This window comes from Phoxinus phoxinus, assembly GCF_949152265.1.
Source record: "Phoxinus phoxinus genome assembly, chromosome: 20".
Classification (NCBI taxonomy): Eukaryota; Metazoa; Chordata; class Actinopteri; order Cypriniformes; family Leuciscidae; genus Phoxinus; species Phoxinus phoxinus.
In genome coordinates, this window is record NC_136895.1 from 5247983 (window position 1) to 5273018 (window position 25036).

Consider the following 25036-nt stretch of genomic DNA (forward strand, 5'->3'; position numbering starts at 1 on the left):
ATTTAATATTTTACTACTATAGTAAAGTACATGTAGTAATGTGTAACTACGCCACCTTAAAATAAGTGTTATGCTTAAGTATATATTACAATGCAAATTATTAAATTGTATAATGAATATCTACATTATATCGACCACCTTTTTTTAAAATCTAAATATCGAGATCTGCATCAATAATTACAAAAACCTCCCATAATTTAGAAGTCTTAATATATATATTTTAAAATCCTTAAAGAGTTCAATCAAAAATTGAAATCCTGCCATCCTTTACTCTCATGTCAACATCTCCATTCATCTTCGTAACACAAATGAGGATAATTTTAATAAAACCTGAGATTTCTTTCGGTTTATAACACCAACAATTCAGTGCTTCAAAAAGTAGACCTCGTAAAAGTAACACTGATCCATACATATATAACACACATACAATATGAAGCAAGTTCACGTTTCTGCAAGAACCAATGAGGTTTGTCCTCGCGCATCAAGTACCGCTGAGCCGTTTCATGGACTTTCTCAAACGCAATTCGTCTCGGGTGAACAGACTTTCAATGGAGGGACAGAAATCTCCAGTTTATATGACAAAATCTTCATTTGTGTTGTGAACGACATGAGGGGGGAGTAATAACAGAATTAAATTTTTTTGGGTGAACTATCCCTTAACTGTCCTTTCGGTATTACTTGATACAACCTATTTAACTGATTTATCTCACTTTAGGTTAAAATGACCAATTTGTTTTTGTATTATGTCTAATATATATTTTCAAACGATGGTTTAAAAAGCGTTTCAATTCGACACAACCTCTGAGGAATGGCTAACTTTAGCTCTACATTTGCATGCATGGCTAAGTTTACGGTCTTGCCCTTGTGTGAATGAGTTATTATTGGGTTACAAGAGTATATTTCTAAATCTCTCGTGAACCGGTTAACTCTTAGTGCATGAAGATCAGCAAGAAACAGACGAGAGTCACAGCCAATGGAGAAATGGATGAGGAAACGTTAGTGCAAGATGGGTTAATGGGCATGGTTAATGGACAATAAACACATATAAACACAACATCCTTGCCATTCACATTGATTACATTCTCATGAACGTACATTAACCTTCTCCTAGGCATAATATGTTGGGTATGGCACCTATATATGAACCTAAGATAATTTACAGTATATAAGTAGAAACCAATTCATAACATAAATCTAGTACTTGTAGAAAAATATGTGTATATAGGTTTACTATAAAATGTATATAATATTTGTAAATCGAGTGGAATTAAGCGGCCCTTGAGGATCGGAGCCGTTGCAAAGCCATGTTCCTCAAACGCCAGAGGGCATCGTCTTCATCCAACGATCAGCCGTATTATAAACAGATCCATGCTATATAAGATCAGGAATACAACGGGAGCTACAGTAATGCGATTATCTTTGGATCACGTGTAAGAAAGTAGTAGAGGGCAAGTTAATGTACATCTTCATATGTTGCAGAAGAAGACAACCGTTTTAAGATCTTGAAGAGGTAAAAAGTTACAAAATTAGAGCGTTTTTATATCATTAAATGTCTGCATATTCAGGGTACATGTGGCTTACTGGCTTCATATCATAGTAAACAATATCTTGCACTGTCTAATGCAGTGGTTCTCAACTGGTTTTGCTGTAGACATCAAGTGATGTACCAAAGGCATACAAAAGCACCCCACTGAACACTGAACAAAGATGCGCAAGGTATAAGAAACAGTTTGTTTAGGAGGATGACATGCTACGAGTAACGGATGATTTTGTGACAAACCAACAGCGTGATGCACAGATATAAATCAACAAGAGATATGCGACACGACTGTAGAGAATTGTCTGGAGGCAAAGTGGGAGACGAGATCGGGCAAGAGACTCAAACTCAGATTGTCTGAAGCGTGTTTAGTGCGCGGCTCACAAAGCCATCGGCTCCAACAATATGGGAAACGTTTGTCCTTCCATTTATCAAATTTAAAACAGCAACATACTCGACCCACCAGTTGAGAACCACTGGAAGAAAAGCAGCACAGATCATTGATAAATGCAACAACGTATAATAGTTTAGATGCTTCATTTGAGGCCGCGTAAGACGAGGAGAGGGAAATAATAGGGTCAACGAACAGCGATAAAGCAGAGTAAAGCGCCTCGGTACAACACATACTCTGGCGTTCATCCATTACTTAACATACTTGAGTATGAAACGCTGCCCTCATGCAGATACACACACTCATTTGACTTCAGTAAGGCTTTGAGTTACAGGGGAACTGTCGCCAAAATTAAACCTAGGCTCTTTTTGTTAATCTACCCGATCAAACTTTCGTGTAAAAGCATAATTAGGATGGAAACGCCACTTTTAAGATTGACCGTATTTTTGTTTTAGCTCAAATTGCCTTTTGAATGGGAGTGCATGGGGCACTTCTGTGATAGCATCAAAATCTCTATTTTTAAAACACTAATGCGGCTCGACACAACATGAAACTGTGCTGGAAGTGTCACCAGCGGCTCTACACATGAACTCCAGCATTGACTACATTGTGTACACAGAGTTTACTAAAAAGAAAGGTTTTGTACGACTCACTTTATCAGTCAGTGTTTCCGGTGGCTGGAATTTTGTCAGTCAAAAGTAGTCGATCTCCGAATGCAACACTAATTGATAAAGTGAGTCGTACAAAACCTCTCTTTTTAGTAAACTGTGTTTGCTGGAGTTCATGTGTAGAGCACTTGGTGATACTTCCAGCACAGTCTCATGTTGTGTCGAGCCGCATTAGTGTTTTAAAAATAGAGATTTTGATGCTATCACAGAAGTGCCCCGTGCACTCCCATTCAAAAGCCATTTTGAGCTAAAACGAAAATACGGTCAATCTTAAAAGTGGCATTTCCATTCTAATTATACTTTTACACGAAAGTTTGACTCGGGTAGATTAACAAAAAGAGCCTAGGTTTAGGTGACAGTTACCCTTTAAAAGTAAAAAAGAAAAAGAAAAAAAAAGAACAAAGCAATCCTCTCGAAAGACTACAGTTACCAGTGTCTCGCTCAATCCCTCACGATGTGGTCCCTTGTTTCTTTGCACTAAATGAGCCGGCGGCTCCCGTTGGCCGGTCAGAGCAGAGACTCCTCTAGTACCCTGCGCTTCAATGGCAGTGTTCAAGCCGTTAAACTGGAGTCTTGGTCTCCGTGTCCTCATCTCACCACTGCGGAGTAGCTTCTCAAAGTGCGGATACAGACAGTCAAGACGATTACGCTAAGAGCGGAGGCTGAGGAGTGCATTACAGTCGCATGCCATCATCACAAACCCCTCCGGCGAGAGGAACACACGCAAGGCAAAGACTAAGACGCGGATTAAAACACTTCAACAGGGATGCAACGTCTCAGAACACGCAATGACACGGATCAAGTCATATAGTCCAACATTCGACAAGCATATACTTGCATAAACTGGCGCTATACACGTTTGCCTTGCTAATAACTGGGCGAGACGACTTCAGCGATTATGGACTCGTATGGAGGCACAATATTTAAGGTGAATCTTCAGCAGAGAACATTGATCTGCAAACACAGAGAAGACACGGACACCAGGAAAGAGGGACGCACCTTGAAAGAAGGTGAAGACGATGAAAGACAATGAGTTGGCAGATTCACGTCTCCTTCTAGAGACTTCTAGCTAATCTTTGTGACATTAAAAGGCAAATGAAAGCACCCGTCTTAAGCGCTACACTGTAATCATTAGGGAATGCTTGAGTGCTTGGAGGCCTCACTGGTCCCGGGCCGCGGGCTCGTCGTGCTCCAGCTTGTAGGCGATGTGTTTACAGCAGAGGCGAGAGAGAGAGAGGTCGCACCTGGAGGCTCGTGCGGGGTCGCACCGGCCCGTCATGCGCTCCACCAGCCGGCCCAGCCGTGAGCAGGCGTTCTGCCCCTCCGAGAAACAGCACACGGAGTCCACGCATCCGATGCCCTGGTACTCCTCAATAAACTGCAGGAGGGAAAACAGAGGTGAGCCAGAACAGCAAACAGATGGAGAGCAAAACAGCTTCTAACAAACATTTCTCACTGGTGTTCATAATGGGCAATGACTAGATGTCTTCATTTTGCCATATTGGAGACTCTTTACACATCGAAATGTATAATCTGTTTTATATTTTACAACACCACTTTCACAGAAGGGCACAGAATTGGGCTTAAAGGGTTAGTTAATTCTGTCATTTATGTCGTTCCAAACCCGTAAGACTTTTGTTCATCTTCGGAACACAAATCAAGATATTTTTGATGAAATCCAGCAACGTCATTGCAACCTTTAAAGCCCAGAAAGGTAGTAAAGACATCATTAAAATAGTCCATGTGACTACAGAATACACTATCTTAAATGTTATGAAGCGACGAGAATACTTTTTGTGCACAAAAACAACAACTTTATTCAATAATCTCTTCTCTTCCAGGTCATTCTCCTACGCTGTTGACGTAGTGTAAACAGTGCAGTGCTTCCTGGTTCTACGTAGTGTCTTTACTACCTTTCTGGGCCTCGAAAGTTGCAATGACGTTGCTGGATTTCATTAAAAATATCTTAATTTGTGTTCTGAAGATGAACGAAGGTCTTGAGGGTTTGTAACGACATAAATTTAAACAATTTTATTTTTTTGGGTGTTTAAAAAGGGCCTCACACTTTATTATGTAATTGCTTGCGGTGTCTTGTATGCATTAAACAGCTTTGCCCATAGAAATGTGGATTTAAGCACTGAAAAGCCCAGAGTATACTTCAGTTTTGAATTGAACACTTAACACATGCATACAAAGTTGCATAGATAGGCGCCTGACACATGCGCATTAGAGCGTTTTATCTTTGTCCAGCGTCTGTACTGTATCTTTGTCCAGAAGATATGAGTGATACAAATGTACGGTGGACTCTTTTAATCTAGAGTAGCGAGTTTCTCTTAACCACTTCACAAAAGCGCTAGTCAACGTGGACTATTGGTGCTGATCTAGTAGTTTGTTTTTAATTTATCTTTCGACTGTGATAGAAGAAACAGCATAGTGTTGCCACCTTGTAAACCAACTAATTAAAAAAATGAAACAGCATAGTGTTGCCACCTTGTAAACCAACTAATTAAAAAAATGAAAATGAAGGCGCATACGCAAGCTGAGCGTACATAATATGGGTGGTTTGTAAAATTGAGTTGAGCGTGTACAATATGCGCATAGTGTAATGACAATATTGGTCACGCACACTGTACACGAAACCTAGCCTAGCCTATCTGTAAAAAGCAAGTGTGCCGCACACAACCTGAAAAGTGAAGCCAAATACTTCGATCGCCCCCTGGTGTCTGGCTGCAGGACAGGTCTTAAACCCCATCTTCTCAAACCAAACTAAAACATCCAATTACACTTCAAATCATTTCCCCCCAAAAAAGGTTTCTGTCAATTAAGGTAGTTCTCATCCGGCTGATGTATGTTCAAGTGGTCATTTTTTTTCTAATAAGTTTGGTATTAGTTCATTATTTGATGCTATAAAAACAGAGTAACAACATGATTTTTATTTTTTATATTTTATATAGACGCATCGACCATCTTTTTTACAGTCTATGGTACCGAAGCAAACTTTGGGTTTAAAGTGATGTGAGAAGACCTTACATACAGATAATGAAATTTGTTGTGGATTAGTTTCAATATTTTCAGCTGCATGAAGCCACATTTTGATTTGCAGTTTGCAGTGATAAACTTAAACGAACCTTTCAGTAAATATTAGTTTAATCAGTTTTCATACACTAACTTTATTTGAGAAAATAATAGTTGAGTTGAAGTTCCCAGTTCAATAGATTTAGTCAAAGAACTTGAGATGGTCACTAAGGTCTTTATGTGGTGTGTAAAGTAACATTTGGCATTTGTGCCGTTATTGCTTTAAATTAACAAAGTAATGATGCACCAATCTGTACACTACTTGACAAAAGTGTCACATTTTAAAATAATAACACTCGTTTATAGCCTCGAATACAGGACATCCCAATAATGGGAGGCATTGCTTGAAACACTGAACTGTGATAAATGCAGTGCATGGATTTACATATACACGAGCTCTGAAATGAGAATGAATAACCTACAAAAAGAATAGATTAAAGTGATAAATGATGCCGTCTCTTCAGAAACACAGACATCCTCGGCCTCTGCCTGGACAGAAACCACAGTTCCACTTAACTCCTTTATTCAATACTCAATTACTGAAGACGTGCTTGTTAAATTACAGCCTGAGCAATCCAACAAGAATTAATTCAAATCAGATGCACTCAAAAACCTCCCAAAGAGGAAAGCGAGAGTATTGAGGAAGTCGATTCTCTGATCTCGCTCGGGCCACCTGACTAGGCATTATGCAAACGACCAATATTAACATTAAATCCCTCTTGACCCTCTTCAGCATGCCTTGCAGAATTAGCAGTCTTGAGACAAATGTGTTTGTTGACTAATGCATAGATGAGGAGTTTGGGTACATGCACACTTAGCTCTAGAGGAACGGTTGTTTTATTGACTGAACTACTAGCTCACAGATAGCATGAGCTACATCAATGACAGACAAGTAATCTCCAACACATTCAGCCACGGGAGAAACATCCATGTTTCCTTGTTAACCTGAGTTTGCTGGGTTAAAGATTTAGCGATTACGACATGGGCCTTGGTAGTTCTGCTAAAAATCAATGCAGGAAGTAGCTGAAAGATTTAATGCGGTGTGACTTCATCCGTGTCCTGTACTTGTAAATAACGAGTCCGTTAAACGCGCAGCTCTAATCTAAAAGCAGAACCTGTCCAGTAATCGCTGGAGGGTTTGATGAACAACCACCAGATGAAAAACTACGCTTTCATCTCAGCTACAAATAAATGTGCTAGCCATTAAAAAAAAATAAAAAAATAACATTTAGCCATTGAATATCTGTAGAGGTAAGAGACTCATATGAACAACTGTGGCTGAAACTGAGACTTACTGTAGCAAATGAGCTCTTGGTCTCAACCTGAGCGATACATACTGGGAAAACTGCTTTCAACCAGTCAGATCAGATGTGAAACTAGGGTTTGCAGTGATTCACCAAATCTTTTACTGTGTGTGTGTGTGTGTGTGTGTGTGTGTGTACGTGTACTGAATACAGAAGTCACTCCTGAACTGTAAACCAAAAAAAATTTGTTTTGGTGTCCAAAAAAAAAGTGACAATTAGAGCTACAACAACTAATCGATACATCAATAATGAAAACAAATCAATTTGATTATCGATTTATCAATGCAAACATTTGGACTTTAAATGAGTGAGTGATGCATTTCTATGGACAAAGCACATCTGGAAACCAGTGGAGGAACCCGAATGCTGCTGTGGGGAAAGTGCACGACCCAAGCTGTGCAAAACACGAGAAAGCTTTATATGAAGTGCTTTCAATCAACACATTTAGTTATTACCGTATTTTCCGGACTATAAGTCGCACTTTTTTTTCATAGTTTGGCTGGTCCTGCGACTTATAGTCAGGTGCGACTTATATATCAAAATTAATTCATACTGACTGAGATGAACCAAGAGAAAACATTACCGTCTACAGCCGCGAGAGGGCGCTCTAGTTAGCGGAGTTGTTCAGAAGCGACACCGAGGAAGAACTCAATGGATTCAGTGATGAGGAGTGAGATCGGGAGCTTGGTGAACTTGCTGACCGGTAACTTGCTGGACTCGATGGCTAATGTTAATTTAGCCTATATTCAGCCTCCCAGGTATATGTTCTGTGTGCTGTTGTGTCGCTGAATAACTGTTAATGTGTTACGCTAACACACCGGACACTATTCAGCTGTTGTTCTGTGTGCTGTTGTGCAGCTGAATACTGTTAATGTGTTACGCTAACACACCGGACACTATTCAGCTGTTGTTCTGTGTGCTGTTGTGGAGCTGAATAACTGTTAATGTGTTACGCTAACACACCGGACACTATTCAGCTGTTGTTCTGTGTGCTGTTGTGGAGCTGAATAACTGTTAATGTGTTACGCTAACACACCGGACACTATTCAGCTGTTGTTCTGTGTGCTGTTGTGGAGCTGAATAACTGTTAATGTGTTACGCTAACACACCGGACACTATTCAGCTGTTGTTCTGTGTGCTGTTGTGTCGCTGAATAACTGTTAATGTGTTACGCTAACACACCGGACACTATTCAGCTGTTGTTCTGTGTGCTGTTGTGGAGCTGAATAACTGTTAATGTGTTACGCTAACACACCGGACACTATTCAGCTGTTGTTCTGTGTGCTGTTGTGCAGCTGAATACTGTTAATGTGTTACGCTAACACACCGGACACTATTCAGCTGTTGTTCTGTGTGCTGCTGTGTCGCTGAATAACTGTTAATGTGTTACGCTAACACACCGGACACTATTCAGCTGTTGTTCTGTGTGCTGTTGTGGAGCTGAATAACTGTTAATGTGTTACGCTAACACACCGGACACTATTCAGCTGTTGTTCTGTGTGCTGTTGTGTAGCTGAATAACTGTTAATGTGTTACGCTAACACACCGGACACTATTCAGCTGTTGTTCTGTGTGCTGTTGTGCAGCTGAATAACTGTTAATGTGTTACGCTAACACACCGGACACTATTCAGCTGTTGTTCTGTGTGCTGCTGTGTCGCTGAATAACTGTTAATGTGTTACGCTAACACACCGGACACTATTCAGCTGTTGTTCTGTGTGCTGTTGTGCAGCTGAATAACTGTTAATGTGTTACGCTAACACACCGGACACTATTCAGCTGTTGTTCTGTGTGCTGCTGTGTCGCTGAATAACTGTTAATGTGTTACGCTAACACACCGGACACTATTCAGCTGTTGTTCTGTGTGCTGTTGTGCAGCTGAATAACTGTTAATGTGTTACGCTAACACACCGGACACTATTCAGCTGTTGTTCTGTGTGCTGTTGTGCAGCTGAATAACTGTTAATGTGTTACGCTAACACACCGGACACTATTCAGCTGTTGTTCTGTGTGCTGTTGTGCAGCTGAATAACTGTTAATGTGTTACGCTAACACACCGGACACTATTCAGCTGTTGTTCTGTGTGCTGTTGTGCAGCTGAATAACTTGCCTTTCCAGATGAAATGTCTGTTCTTGGTCTTGAATTTTGTGAAATAAATTTCTAAATAAATGCGACTTATAGTCCAGTGCGACTTATACATGTTTTTTTTTTTTGGACTGATGCGACGGTCAATCTCCGAATCGACTTATAGTCCAGAAAATACGGTAGTTTTTATTTTACCCTGCAAGTTGCTTTGACAGATATGTGCTGGTTAAACAAATTCTCTCCATTTGTTTTCAGAGCATTCAATTTGCACATTGTTTCGACAACACAAAATGTAATCATTTTTGGTCAGATTTTCTTCCGAAATAATCAAAGAAATTATTGATAGTTTAAACGATTATCAAAATAATCATTAGACGGAGTCCTACACTGAATTAAAAACTAGTTTTGCTTAACATCAGTGTACAGGTGAAACTCAAAAAATTAGAATATGGTGCAAAAGTTTCAATTTCAGTAACTCAACTACAACCTTTTCACAATATTCTCATTTTGAAATTTTTTTTTTCCATAAGCTGTAAGCCATAATCATCAAAATTATAACTAATAAAGGCTTGTAATATCTCACTTTGCATGTAATGAGTCTATATCATATATTAGTTTCACCTTTTAAGTTGAATTACTGAAATAAATGAACTTTTGCAACATCCTATTTTTTGAGTGTTACCTGTATGCATTTAATTAAAACGTTTAATTGTCGCTACCAACATTTTTCAGGAGTTAATTACTAAAAACTGTACACTTAACGAAATTAATTTGGCTGCAGTGTATAGATGACCGTAGGACAAAAACATGCTATTATACCAATAAAGAAAGCATTAGTGAATCACACACAGCTGCCAGCAACTGTTCATTCACGATGGAAACACAGCAGCTCATTCAATCAGTGACTTATAAAGTTGATGAAAACCGTAACAAGTGATTGCTGTAATACTGATGTCATTAATACACGCCACAATGATGGAGTTGAAAAAAAAATGAAGATGATTATTAAAGACATGCGTACATGAGATTAGATTAGTCCATCGAATGATGGTAATGTCACAGACTCATGCCAGCGCTAAGTGCCACCCAGAGCAGCCCTCGCTCCTGGTTACATCACGGGGAGAGCGAGTGTCCGCGCCATGACCCCGCACACACACACACACACACACACACGGGTGTAGCACTACCTAGGGGAAGGGTGGGGCTGACCCAGAGGCGGAGGAAAAGCAGCGATCAGTGGCCGATTGTCCTCGCCTCTGCTCCCGATTTCAGCAGAGTCATATTCTGAGCTGACTGAAACCTTATCCGCTTCCATCTGGAGGGACAAAACAACGCGGTAAGTCTCCCGAACGGATGAAAACAGAAGAAAGGTGAGCGAGCATGAAACCGCCCCACGTCCACTGCAAGGAAACACTTCTTCTGAAGTCGAAGGCTCTGTTGAGAAACCGAGTGACTTGCATTTTAAGGGCACTTTCTAAGGCAGCAAATAAACCCGTGCGACTCGTGACCAGGTTTTGTGGTCCAGGGTCACATTTTATCATTTTTAAAGTGCAGCTTTGTACAAAAATGGTTCGGTAGACATCAGTCCCTCATCCATTGTGGATCATCAGGTTTGCTTAGTTCCTTAATTATGAATTTCCGCCGACATAAATGACATTGCCAAACCAAGAGTCTTGCTATTGGTCAGTTGATGCAAATTTATGTGTCAAAGTTCACCAAACGTGCATCTGACATGAAACACACGAAGGGAAATGTATTGTCCATCAGGCAATATTCTTCACCGCGCAGATTCTTGCACTGATCTCGCTTGCAACGGTTAAAGTGGCAACAGCTTTATTCTCAGTGCCAATTGCCCCTTTCACACAGTTTTTACTGGCAAATTGGTTACGGCAATTTACCAGTAAGGGAAGTTGTACCATTACCAGTAAATTACTGCTATATGCGCTGTGTGAGTGCAGATTATCGCTATATAGAACGATAAGAAGTGATAAGAAGTAAGAAGTGATTTTGGCCAATCAGAAGCCGTTGAAAGAGCAACGCCTCTGGGTCATTCATACAATTATGAGCAGATGACGCGTTTACTGTTTACAAACGTCTTCAAATTGGAGTGATACCGAAACTAAAGCGCTTCTCCTCGTCCGGGTCGGATGAAGAGATTTGTCAACAACTTAAGAGGTCACTTCCGGTTGATGGCATCATCACAAAGTTTACCGGTATCTTGGAGCTGATGTGTGATGTTTTTTAATTTTACGGTAATTTACCGTTTTACCGATAAAATGTGTTATAATATCACTATTATGTATGATCACTGTATAATATCAGTCCTTAAATGCAAGATATTTAAAGTGTACCTTAAGTATACTTGCAATACCACTTATTTATATACTAATACTACAATTGCAGGGTATTTATATAAAAAAAAATAATGTATTTGTAGTATACTTCGCATTAAATAAATGCATTTCAAACAAATGTTGTTATATTTACTCTTCACAAGGGGGATTTTGAGATAGATTATACTTTTCTTGGTGGTCCTGGAATGGAAAACTTTGGGAACCCCTGCTTTAGATTATTAAAATGTGTGGTTTTTTTTAGATCGGTTCACTGAAAGGAACCCAACATAGTTCTTCGTTGGCATTGCGACGGAAAGCCACATCTCAGTGTAAGAGTGTGTGATGCTGCCTCAGAAGGTTGCTGCCTGGAAATACACACAAACACAAGTCACTAGGTTTTGAAACAAAGAGGAACATTTTAAAGTTTAGAAGCCCAACATCATAGAAGTTGTAATTTTCCAAGCAGTCAAATTCAGATGTCCTCAACGATGCCTTGCTGTAGCTGGACTGGAGCTCATTTCTCTGCTCGCTGGTAGAGTAAAAACACAATAGTTTTGGGAGCATGCAGTCCAGGAAAACATTTCTTTTGTCATACGCTGGCGTACAAACAGCAGTGAGCTCAAGCCCGTGCTGCACGAGGAAGCTAACGTCTGCTTTAAAGCGGACCGACAGACTCGTGCACGTGCAGGGGAGCGGGTTACGCATGCAGGGGGGATTGTGTGTTTCACGCTCCTCTCCGAATGCGTGTTAGTTTCTCCTGCCGCATGCAGTGTGACAGTGTCTCTCCTACTCTACCTAATCTTGCCCAGCTGATTCTTGGCCCTGGACAGAGGCTGAAGTGCGATGAAGTCGTCACCTATAGCCACACGGTTGGTGTACATCTACAGAACACACACACAGAGGGTCAGTAAAGAGAAGGAAGAGAGTCACATGTGCAGTTATACACCCAAAGACCACCACACACATTCAGAAATGAGACACACAGGAAACAGGAAGCAAGCGGTCGCCGCAGAGAGAGAGAGAGAGAGAGAATGCACTCGGGGCGATCGGGTGTCATCCGCAGGGCGGCGAGTGCTGACGACACACAACCGCAGCGCAGCGGTACTTCAGTTACAGGCTCACACGGGGAAGCAGGAGAAGTGGCAATGTAAGGATTAAAAGTCAACGGAAGAAAGAAAGAAAACGGTTTAATTTTCCTGTAAAAAAAGGAAGAGGGTGAGACACTAGCAAAACTTATTTTCACCTCTCGCACTATCCTACACAAATAACGGCAAAAAATTGCTAAAATAAATACAAATCTCTCTCATTCAGCACAAATACAAACAGAGCTCGACGTTGAGCTTGTCATGTGCTCATCCTTCGGACAAGTAAATCAGTCATTCGCTTGTCCGGGTTAAAAAAGGTGCTTGTTTGGTTGTTGTGAATATAATTTATTCTAAAGTAATATTCCTATCACTTGACATTTAAATCTGCATAATTGTGATATTTACCCCGAGGGCTTTTTTTGGGTTACTTTTAAAAAGGGCATTTTTTTTGCCCTTAAATGTATGCTTCATCTGTCATTTAAAATTTTTAAATGTGATCAATAATATGAGTTTAATATACTTAAATTAGCATAATAAATTAAATAATTTACACTGAAAAAAAAAAGTTTTTTCACAAAAAGCATTTACCGGTACACACAAAATTCATGCATTTTTTTTTAGATTTATTTTAAATATATTTTTTTATATACAAATAAGAAAGAATGATACTTTTAAACATGAAACCAAACTGCCACCTCATTGAGTCATTCATTCAAACGATGCGTTTCGTTGTGAGAGTGAGACATTTGTTTATGAATGAGTCATTGAATCAGCGACTCAACCGATTTGTTCATAACACTGAATCCCTCAGTAATAAAAACACGGTTAAGTGTTGCTTTGAGATCTGTGTTTCTGCTGTGGTCTTTGTTTGGAACTTTTTTCACTGCTGACATAAACAAAAACAGTCAATGTGTCTAAAATGTAAGTGATATTAATAATAACTGCTTGTTTATTGTACTTTTGTCTGAAATCAGTGTCACATTTTCAATCGTGATGTATTCAGGAAAACAGCACTCTTGATTGTGTAATGTTGCTTAACTGTATCACATGTTATAAACTGAATTTCTTTGTGTGTGCTGCGCTCATTTGTATGCATTTGGCTGCGCGAGCCTCAACAGCGCAACCTTGTTACCGTCAGTACATCACGCATATTGTTATCCACCATCAATCGCCACTTACTCTAAATGTAATAAAACCAGAATCATTCTCACGGTTTGGTGATTCTAGTTATGTTTTTGTTATTGCCAATTATAATTCAGGCTAATTGTCCGTTCGGGCGAGTAAAACTTTCTTTCACTTGCCTGTTCAAAAAAATCCACTTATTTTAATCCAGCGTTAATGTCAAGCCAACTTCCATATTAGCATTTGGTTGCTATCTGCATTATTTCTAGTGTTAAACCTTTAAACTTAAAACTGATTTTGAAACACAACTGCCAGTGTAACTCCATCACAGCCCTATGCAAAACAGGAACTAGGAATTAAGACACTAAAATCTATGAACTTATAGTTTCATTAAAGCCACAGATTCATTACACAAATGTATTTAACTTCCCTGATATATTAGCTAGTCCGCACTGCTTGGTTTAAATGGAGTGTTTGCCGTTTGAGGTTTCTCATACACAACAGAAATGAATGCTCATAATCAGAGAGTTTCTGCCTTCGAGTCCCCGATATACCTCAAGCCAAATCGCAAATCGGCATCTCAAATTAAATTGGACAAACCAAAAAGTTTGCTTAGGTGGTCCAAAAATATATAATAGGCAGATGTGTCTCTGGGGCTTAGCCTTCTTTGACGAGGTTCATTTCTTTCGTTCAGACACGAGTAAAACATTAGTTTTTGCTGTGGTATCAAAATGAATCATGGAGTATCACTAGAATTGGTAAGGACTACTAAAATATTGGTATGCTGAAAATCGTAGTCTCACTCAAATGAGGAATTATGTTGTCACGTAAATGAGGAACTTTAACTTCTTGTCAGTAAGGAAGTTTTTTTTCCACACAATACTTATTTACAGAAAGCAACCACTAAAAATAAAACATGACGCCACGACCTGCCATTATCTATTCTCATAATTCAACCAGACAAGATGCATTGCCCTTCCAGAGTCCAGACATACGCAGAAGATGTTTAATATTTTTAATGTGGTGTGTCTGAGTGAGTTCAAGTGAAGGTGAGGTGAAGCTGCTGGTGAGATTTCATGCGGTGACGTGAGCCTCATGCTTCGCTACTTCATCAGTGTACACTCAGAAAAGCTTAAATCCAGCACAACACTGGCATCTCTCTCTCCGTCTGAATCCGTGTCTGGCGCGTGGCGCTCACCTGAGATTTCTGCGTGCTGGTTGGGTGCAGGTGCCTGTAAAAGACTTTCTTGATGACATCAGGAAACAGGCAGGTGATGATGATGATGATGATGGCGAACCAGGCCGAGCCGCTGGACAGCAGCTGAACAAAGACGAAGTACATGTCCTGTGTGTGAAGGAACGGCCTGACGGAGGGGAACACATCTCCGGTTAGGTGAAAACAACAAGGGTTTCATACTAGTGCGGTCAAATGTGACCCTGGACCACAAAACCAGTCACATGGGTCAATTTTCTTTTCATCTGAAAGCTGAAAAAATTATCTTTCCATTGATGTGTGGCGTGTTAGGATAGGACAATATTTGGTCGAGATACAACTATTGAAAAACTAAAATCTGAGGATGCAAAAAAATCGAAACATTGAAAAAATCTCCTTTAAAGTTGTGCATTTATGTTCACGATTGTGCAGCATTCACTCACAAAAATACATGTTTTATATATTTACAGTAGGAAATGTACTAAATATCTTCATGGAACATGATCTTAACTTAATATCCTAATGATCTCTGGCATAAAAGAAAAATGGATAATTTGGACCCATACAATGTATTGTTGGCTATTGCCACAGATATACCCGTGCGACTCCAGACTGCTTTTGTGGTCCAGGGTCACAAATATCCAACTAATGAGCAAACGGGCAATTGTTTCAGAGGCAGAGCCAAATATTGAGCACAACTAAAATCCAGTGCATTGCTGCTGGTCATGTGGGACCGGATCCAATGTAAGAGCAAACCGTTTTTACCAGCAAATCAACGCAATTCAATAAACACTGTTTAGAAGGAAAAACAACCAATTTAGACAATGTTCCTGACTTCCACTTTCTCACACAGGACACAAATAAAACCCATTAACAAGAGGCTTGAATCGTTCTAGATTACGGCGCAAGGATTCGAAGCAAAATCTTTAATAACTAAATTAATTTCCAACAGATCTAAGATTTTGAGAATGACTATACATGTCAAAATATTGTGCATGGACGGCATGTTTTTAAAACAGAGTGTCAAGTTACAAGATCAACTCGTTTTGAGACCCATTTTTAAAATAAAAAAACATGTTGTCATCTGTAGAACTGTACTAGTTCAGTCGACAGGTTTCAACAAACTGTCATTGATTCAAGGTTTAATAATTAGTGGTCAACCGATATATATAGCCAAGGCATACGTATATAGTGACCGATATTTGGCATTTTTTACAGTATCGGCACCAGTGGTTTTCCGTTTGGCCGATGTGTCGTAAACGGGACTTTAATTTTAATGCAAAGCAGACTTTTATTTTGACAGCGTCTACTTTACCATCTCTGTTTAACAGTTCTGTCAAATACCTTATTAGATATCCGCCACCTTGCTCTCTAAGATATCAGCATCGACCATCAAAGATTCAATATCGGTCGACCATTATTTATAAATGTTCACAATTTACACATTTAACTAAATAAATACATTTAAACAATGGAGAAGATTAAATGGATTTGTGTGGTGTACATGACCAGTTGCAATGCAAGGTTGTAGCCGCATATTAAGGATTGGGGTTTGGGGATAATGATACAAGTGAAACTCGAAAAAATTGAATATGGTGCAAAAGTTCATTTATTTCAGTAATTCAACTTAAAAGGTGAACCTAATATATTATATAGACTCATTACATGCAAAGTGAGATATTTCAAGCCTTTATTTGTTATAATTTTGATGATTATGGCTGACAGCTTATGAAAACCTTTTCACAATATTCTAATTTTGAATTTGGGGTTTTCATAAGCTGTAAAATCATCAATTATAGCAAATAAAGGCTTGAAATATCTCACTTTGCATGTAATGAGTCTATAAAATATATTAGTTTCACCTTTTAAGTTGAATTACTGAAATAAATGAACTTTTATATTCTAATTTTTCAAGTTTCACCTGTATTTGTTGACCACTAATCTGAATAATGGGAAAGACACATTCTTCTAAGGTAGACCCATAATTTCTATGATATTATAATACTTTTGATTTGAAGTTGGAAAACATAAAAGTTAATTTATTAACCTTTTCAAAAAAGCACAAAATTAGAAATAAAGGCCACCACTTCATGAGAACAACCTATACGCAGTGTTCTGCTTGTTTTTCTGTAGGCATTATGGGAAAACACCGGCAATACTGTACCAGATGATGCCGCCGTAAAACAAGGAGAAGATGAAGTAGAAGGCGATGGAGCCCCATGTGACGAAGTGGTTCATCCACGTCCAGAAGTGCGTCTCTAAGGCCAGCTGTGGAGAGAACGGTGCACATGAAGCCCACGGGTCATTCACAAATCCTTCACTGTGGCGTTCACCGGTGACTTACCTTCAGCGTTACCGTAATAACCATCACAGTGAAGACTAAAGTGCCAAACGTCCAGTTTCCGAACATCTGCAAGAAACAAACACATATTTAAAGAGTCTATCAAAAGATTAGCCCTGTGTTGATGTTGTGTGTTGCGAATTAGGGGTGGGACAAAATATCTATAGGGCGACATATCGTTGTCGTTCTCCGTGCGATGCGATAATACATACTTAGGCGTCCATCAGCGAATCCATAATATATCCACTGATAGACGCGTCAAAGATGTCTATTTACAACATGTTTTGGAAGCGCTGATCATTGTAGCCAATCACAGACATCTCTGATGAGCTGAAGAATCTGCTCAACAGTGCTCAAAATGCTAGTAGTCACATTTTTTTAAATACCCAAGTCGGTACCTTTTTTTGTGTGGTGATTTTTGCCTTTATTGTGATAGGAGAGTTTAGAGTAGACAGGAAGTGAGGTGGTAGAGAGATGGGGGACGGAATCGGGAATGGTCTACGAGCCGGGATTCGAACTCGGGTCGCCCGAAGCGCAACAGCGCTATATGTCGGCGCTAACCACAAGGCTATCGGCACCTTTTAACAACACCATTCCCAGATTTATTTTTAAGGAAGCTGGTAAACACTGAGATGTTCCCAGGTTTAAATAAAAGAGGTTGGGCAATGTTGAAATGTACCACTGGTTTATATAAAACAAGTCGATAAGCAGTTAAATGTGTCAGTTTAAACACAAAGAAAAGTTTAAGCTTTTAAAAAGAATAAGCATAAAACGTTTAATTTACTTAAAATGTTTTTAAATTTGATCTACTTTTTGTGCTGTTTTCTAACAGTTTGGACTTGAATAAAGAGAAAATCTGCACTTAACCTTTTCACAGGCATTTTGTTTTCACAGTTAGACAGATATCGTGATGCATCATCATAGATTGTCTAGCAATATAGCGATTATCGCAGAATTGCTGTATCGTAGCAGTGTAAGTAGCGATACCCTCGTGTCAGGATTCGACACATCACGATACTGAACTCACCATACGATATTATTGTGATACTCCAAGACATATGGTAAAAGGTTAACAAAAAATGCTACATTTGATATTACATTGTGTGTGTAAATGAATAGCCTTGGACTAGACACCAGAATAACAATATTCATGATTATGTCTGGAGGTGAAAATACAGGATTATTTAGACAAATATGTTTGCACTCTGTCACTGACAAGATATATTTAAAATAATGTTTACTGGTAACAGACATTTGGTATTACCAATTGCATTGCATCATTATACATTATATTCAACATTATATATAGTAGTTTAATGTAGTCCTGACACTAAATCTCTGTAAACTTGAATTTATTTCCTCACACAGTAATTGATATTTTGGGTGAACTATACACAATATATATCGTCACTATCCACGATACATGTTGCAGTTTTGTATTGCGATATATTGTTACACCCCTACTGTATCGTGATATTATCGGTATTGTGAGCCATGTATCATGTCCTGTGTTTCCCACCCCTAGTGCGACTCTGCAAACTAAATATCTGGAGGCTATAAATTCGTGATAAGCCCTCAATCGCTTTATATCAGAGATTCCGGCGTGTCGGAAGCCATTTGCTGTCATGCAAAAGGCGAGTGAGGCAGCGCTTCCAACACTTGTGGTAATAGAGGATGGCAGAGTATCAAGAGAACACAGATCAGAGCCACTCGTGCTAAAGCAAACCACAGAGACAGCTGGTCATTAGAAAAGACACATGCATCAACTGGAATCCACTCGACTCTTACCAGTTGCCTGTTAGCTCGCAAAATCTGAGAGCATGCACAGCAGGAGAGAGAAAGAGAAGCAGAAAAAGAGAGAGAATATGGATAAGTAGTAAAAGCCAACATCCACGGACACCGAACAGTGTGGTACACGTGTGCCAGATAACGGCGTAATTAGTTTGAGGATTGATGCGTTGTGTCTGTAAGCTGGAGTTAAATCAATAGTCACTGAGGCTAAGTAAGGGTTATTAACGTTTAAGTGCATTCATTATCTTAAGCCCTTCGAGCTAAATAATTCAGATCGCATCTCTGAGATCTATACATAACGCTTTTGTGTGGAAGACTTTCATGCTAGCACAATGAGAGTAGAGGCGCAGACACACATGAGCTGGGATGACAGAACCGGAGGAGAGGAGAGAGGAGATAAAGCTGACCTGTCCGTTCCCCATCAGCGTGGTGTCTTCTCCCATCAGGATGTAGGAGCCGAAGAAGAAGACGAAGGCGTGGCAGAAGCCCAGGAAGGTCCAGTACAAAAAGGTTTTGAAGGAAAGCTGGGAGTTTTTGCTGATGTCTCTGATGATGAAGGGAAAATAAAGGCTCAAATTACAGTCAACATTCAATTAAAACCAACTCTATTTACTGCACAAAAAGAGCTGGTATTTTCCAAGTGCTGCTATTGCCAAAGTAAAACTACTAAAATATATAAATAAAATATAAATAGAAGAAAAACAAACAAAAACATAAATTTAAGTTCAAGTTGAACTACCAAACGGTATTATTTTATTATCATAATTTTTTTGTGTCATTAAAAAAAAACATACTTTTTTGGTTATAATTTTGAATTCAATTTTATTTTTTATATGTCCTGGTTTCATTTAAATTATTGTTCAAGTTTTAGAAATGTGTGTTTTTGAAATTGTATTGGTAAAAAAAAAAAAACTATAGTTTTTAAGTTTGAGTTATTTTAGTGTTTCAACCTGAACTAAACAAAAATGAGATAATATTGCTGAAAAACTAGCATAAACTAGAATAAAGTTTTTTATTCTTCATTTAATTTAAGTTGATTTTTTTAAATTAACAATAACCCTGGTACTAAATTTACTTATCTATTCATTAACTACATTGATAAAAGAAATATATCATATAATATCATAAAAAAAGTATATAAGTATGCAAAGTGCTGGTGTACCTGTAAAGTGCTGGTGTACCTGTAAAGTGCTGGTGTACCTGTAAAGTGCTGGTGTACCTGTAAAGTGCTGGTGTACCTGTATAGTGCTGGTGTACCTGTAAAGTGCTGGTGTACCTGTAAAGTGCTGGTGTACCTGTAAAGTGCTGGTGTACCTGTAAAGTGCTGGTGTACCTGTATAGTGCTGGTGTACCTGTATAGTGCTGGTGTACCTGTATAGTGCTGGTGTACCTGTATAGTGCTGGTGTACCTGTATAGTGCTGGTGTACCTGTAAAGTGCTGGTGTACCTGTATAGTGCTGGTGTACCTGTATAGTGCTGGTGTACCTGTATAGTGCTGGTGTACCTGTATAGTGCTGGTGTACCTGTATAGTGCTGGTGTACCTGTATAGTGCTGGTGTACCTGTATAGTGCTGGTGTACCTGTAAAGTGCTGGTGTACCTGTATAGTGCTGGTGTACCTGTATAGTGCTGGTGTACCTGTATAGTGCTGGTGTACCTGTAAAGTGCTGGTGTACCTGTATAGTGCTGGTGTACCTGTATAGTGCTGGTGTACCTGTAAAGTGCTGGTGTACCTGTATAGTGCTGGTGTACCTGTAAAGTGCTGGTGTACCTGTAAAGTGCTGGTGTACCTGTAAAGTGCTGGTGTACCTGTATAGTGCTGGTGTACCTGTAAAGTGCTGGTGTACCTGTAAAGTGCTGGTGTACCTGTATAGTGCTGGTGTACCTGTATAGTGCTGGTGTACCTGTATAGTGCTGGTGTACCTGTAAAGTGCTGGTGTACCTGTATAGTGCTGGTGTACCTGTATAGTGCTGGTGTACCTGTATAGTGCTGGTGTACCTGTAAAGTGCTGGTGTACCTGTATAGTGCTGGTGTACCTGTAAAGTGCTGGTGTACCTGTATAGTGCTGGTGTACCTGTAAAGTGCTGGTGTACCTGTAAAGTGCTGGTGTACCTGTAAAGTGCTGGTGTACCTGTAAAGTGCTGGTGTACCTGTAAAGTGCTGGTGTACCTGTATAGTGCTGGTGTACCTGTAAAGTGCTGGTGTACCTGTATAGTGCTGGTGTACCTGTATAGTGCTGGTGTACCTGTATAGTGCTGGTGTACCTGTAAAGTGCTGGTGTACCTGTATAGTGCTGGTGTACCTGTAAAGTGCTGGTGTACCTGTAAAGTGCTGGTGTACCTGTAAAGTGCTGGTGTACCTGTAAAGTGCTGGTGTACCTGTAAAGTGCTGGTGTACCTGTATAGTGCTGGTGTACCTGTATAGTGCTGGTGTACCTGCCTAGTGCTGGTGTACCTGTACAGTGCTGGTGTACCTGTAAAGTGCTGGTGTACCTGTAAAGTGCTGGTGTACCTGTAAAGTGCTGGTGTACCTGCCTAGTGCTGGTGTACCTGTATAGTGCTGGTGTACCTGTATAGTGCTGGTGTACCTGTACAGTGCTGGTGTACCTGTACAGTGCTGGTGTACCTGTATAGTGCTGGTGTACCTGTATAGTGCTGGTGTACCTGTAAAGTGCTGGTGTACCTGTATAGTGCTGGTGTACCTGTAAAGTGCTGGTGTACCTGTAAAGTGCTGGTGTACCTGTATAGTGCTGGTGTACCTGTATAGTGCTGGTGTACCTGCCTAGTGCTGGTGTACCTGTAAAGTGCTGGTGTACCTGTATAGTGCTGGTGTACCTGTATAGTGCTGGTGTACCTGTATAGTGCTGGTGTACCTGTAAAGTGCTGGTGTACCTGTATAGTGCTGGTGTACCTGTAAAGTGCTGGTGTACCTGTATAGTGCTGGTGTACCTGTATAGTGCTGGTGTACCTGTAAAGTGCTGGTGTACCTGTATAGTGCTGGTGTACCTGTAAAGTGCTGGTGTACCTGTAAAGTGCTGGTGTACCTGTATAGTGCTGGTGTACCTGTATAGTGCTGGTGTACCTGTATAGTGCTGGTGTACCTGTAAAGTGCTGGTGTACCTGTAAAGTGCTGGTGTACCTGTAAAGTGCTGGTTTGCTCTGCAGGACGTGTGGATGCACCAGCTGCTCAAACAGACTGTACACCAGTATGGGCAGAGAGGTGAAGCAGATATTATACAGCGTCAGATACACGCTGTCATAAAGAGTCTGCGGGAACAAGAGAGCAGGAGAAATCACACACTGATCACACCTCAAAAAGGTCAAAGGTCAAACTAAAACCTCCTGACTTAGCCAACATTTCAAAGAGCGTACAATTAGACAGAAAAGGCCCTGTGTGTATATAGTCTGAGCAAAGAACAACACGTATTATAAAGAGGAATCAATTCACTTTTTCAGAGAAACTGTGGCTGGTGTTTGGCCATGCGAAACCTGCGCTAGGCTGGTGTGGGTTGATGCTAGCGTGTGTCTATGTGTTAGATGGCGAGTGTTGTTATGTGTTTGACAGAGTAACATTTATTCAGTAGCCAAATTTCCCACACAGCAAAGGTCACACAGCGAATCCACACGACCAACTTGAACCAGTTGTGAAATCTGCATGGGAAAATTCACATGATCACTTATTCCTATTTAAAAGATTTTGCGCGTAAAAATAATTAGCTGAACATTGGCAAATGTGACTGCACTGCAAGTCATGTTATTCTTTTGATATGGTAACCTAGGTGGTTGCTAGGGAGTTGCTATGTGGTTTCTATGGTGTTCTGGGTGGTCAAAAGATCCCAATTCTTTGATATTCAGGTCTCTACAATGCAAATCTGTGGGATTTTTCTCTCTCCACCATTTATTGTCCACCAGTCAGACTGCTTAAACCTTCCTGTAGCTCAGACAGTAGAGCAACACCAATGTCACGGCTTTGATTCCCAAGGAATAAAACCTTACGTATTAGCAACAGTAATAATGACGCTTGCCTTAGTAAAATTTGCAGAAACAATGGTAAATGTGATCCAGTCATTTCAATAGAAATTCATGCGATCACACAGATTTTGTATTGGGAAAAAATGCTAGTTAATGTTATTGCCCTGGACTAAAACTTCCTGACTTTACTCACCCAGGGGATGAGTACTTTCCCCATTTTTTTGAGAATTTTTTATTTTTTTTTCACCTGCGGCGTTCCGGGTCAAAAATGACTGACCTACAAAAAAAATAGCTTATAAATCTCTCATTGCTCCCTATTATCATAAAATATTAGATTCAATCTTTTTGTCAACTTGTTTTCTTTTAATTAGCACAGGTTTTGTATTTATTTTTGGATCAGATTGATCGTAAGCCTCCTTTATCTGAGCTTATGCAACTTAATTTTTGACAAAAAAACAAACATTATTTGTGGGTAATGTTGGCAAAACTAAACATTTTAAATAATTCAGTACAATTTATCACACTAGTGTGCTTTAATTTTTAACCTGAAAGTTTGTGTTGAAATGCTTTTATCTTGTACAAAATGGCTGTGGTTTTCCTGGTCAAAAAAGACCGGCCTACAAAAAATATATCTTATAAATCTCTAGATTATCACCAAATATTGGATTACATTTATTTGTCTACTTGTTTTTTTATCAATTAGGGCGGGTTTTGTATTTTTTTTCTGAAACTGACTGAATGTAGGCCTCACTGATCTGAGCTTATACTGGTAAAAAATGACCATCCATTGAAAATGAAGGAGGGAGATTGAAAATAAGAGAAACATTTAGTGTTCAGAAGCATGGTCATCATGTTCACATATTTACAGGAGTGCTTGCAAAGACAAAGGTCTCGGACCTGTGCATGTGTGGATGGACATACACACTCACACACACAGAAGGTGTTACAGGGTTTAAACGCAGCACACGGGTCAAGGACTGGACAACACTGACATACGACAGGACATCAACACACACTTACTTGCTGTGAGAACAAACAGAAGAACTGGTATAAAAACTGGGGAGTGATAAAGCACACATTCTACAAGAAAAGAAAACAAAGACCATTATAAGAACGCAAATCTCTCGAAAGCAACACAAAAGGCTTCCACTCCGAGAAAACGTACCTTGTAGAAAAAGTATTGCACAAGGGTTGCTATTCTAACGTAGTAGAAATGGCCGTGTACAAGCAGCAATTTGGAGAGGAACTTGAACCTCGCGATTGCATAGTCGCTGTTTCTCACGGCCTGTCTTCCTTCTTTGCCCATGATTCCTGTATAGAGTTTAATTCAGTTAGCTTTCATTGAAATTCCTGCAATAACATCCGAATTGCAAGTGGTTAAAGGGATAGTTCACCTAAAAAGGAAAATTAGCCCATGATTCATCCTAGGTGTATATGACTTTCTTCTTTCAGACGAATACAATCGGAGTTATATAAAAACATGTCCTGGCTCTTCCAAACTTTATAATGGCAGTGAATGGACGTTTCTGTTTTGAAGTCCATAAAAGTGCATCTATCCATGATAAAAGTGCATCTATCCATCATAAAAGTGCATCTATCCATGATAAAAGTGCATCTATCCATGATAAAAGTGCATCTATCCATGATAAAAGTGCATCTATCCATCATAAAAGTGCATCTATCCATGATAAAAGTGCATCTATTCATGATAAAAGTGCATCTATCCATCATAAAAGTGCATCTATCCATCATAAAAGTGCATCTATCCATGATAAAAGTGCATCTATTCATGATAAAAGTGCATCTATCCATGATGAAAGTGCATCTATCCATCATAAAAGTGCATCTATCCATCATAAAAGTGCATCTATCCATCATAAAAGTGCATCTATCCATGATAAAAGTGCATCTATCCATGATAAAAGTGAATCTATCCATGATAAAAGTGAATCTATCCATGATAAAAGTGCATCTATCCATCATAAAAGTGCATCTATCATGATAAAAGTGCATCTATCCATCATAAAAGTGCATCTATCATGATAAAAGTGCATCTATCCATGATAAAAGTGCATCTATCCATGATAAAAGTGCATCTATCCATGATAAAAGTGCATCT

At 39.5% G+C, this 25036-nt stretch overlaps 1 protein-coding gene across 4 annotated transcripts in view; it reads right to left on the minus strand.

Moving 5' to 3' along the window:
- atp11b (ATPase phospholipid transporting 11B) overlaps positions 1 to 25036 on the minus strand; it is a 66210-nt gene that overhangs the window by 1899 nt on the left and 39275 nt on the right. Inside the window, exons 22-31 of one of the 4 annotated variants that reach the window (XM_079592271.1) lie at positions 24083 to 24228; positions 23938 to 23997; positions 22085 to 22212; positions 19354 to 19492; positions 17159 to 17224; positions 16979 to 17082; positions 14800 to 14965; positions 12190 to 12275; positions 10249 to 10376; positions 3849 to 3974 (exon numbers count right to left, since the gene is read on the minus strand). In XM_079592271.1, coding sequence (XP_079448397.1) covers positions 10295 to 10376; positions 12190 to 12275; positions 14800 to 14965; positions 16979 to 17082; positions 17159 to 17224; positions 19354 to 19492; positions 22085 to 22212; positions 23938 to 23997; positions 24083 to 24228 — 977 coding nt within the window. In that variant the 3' untranslated portion in view covers positions 3849 to 3974; positions 10249 to 10294. Of the gene's footprint in view, positions 1 to 3840; positions 3975 to 10248; positions 10377 to 12189; positions 12276 to 14799; positions 14966 to 16978; positions 17083 to 17158; positions 17225 to 19353; positions 19493 to 22084; positions 22213 to 23937; positions 23998 to 24082; positions 24229 to 25036 lie in introns of those variants that run through there. The other 3 variants (XM_079592268.1, XM_079592270.1, XM_079592269.1) reach the window with 3 other exon arrangements.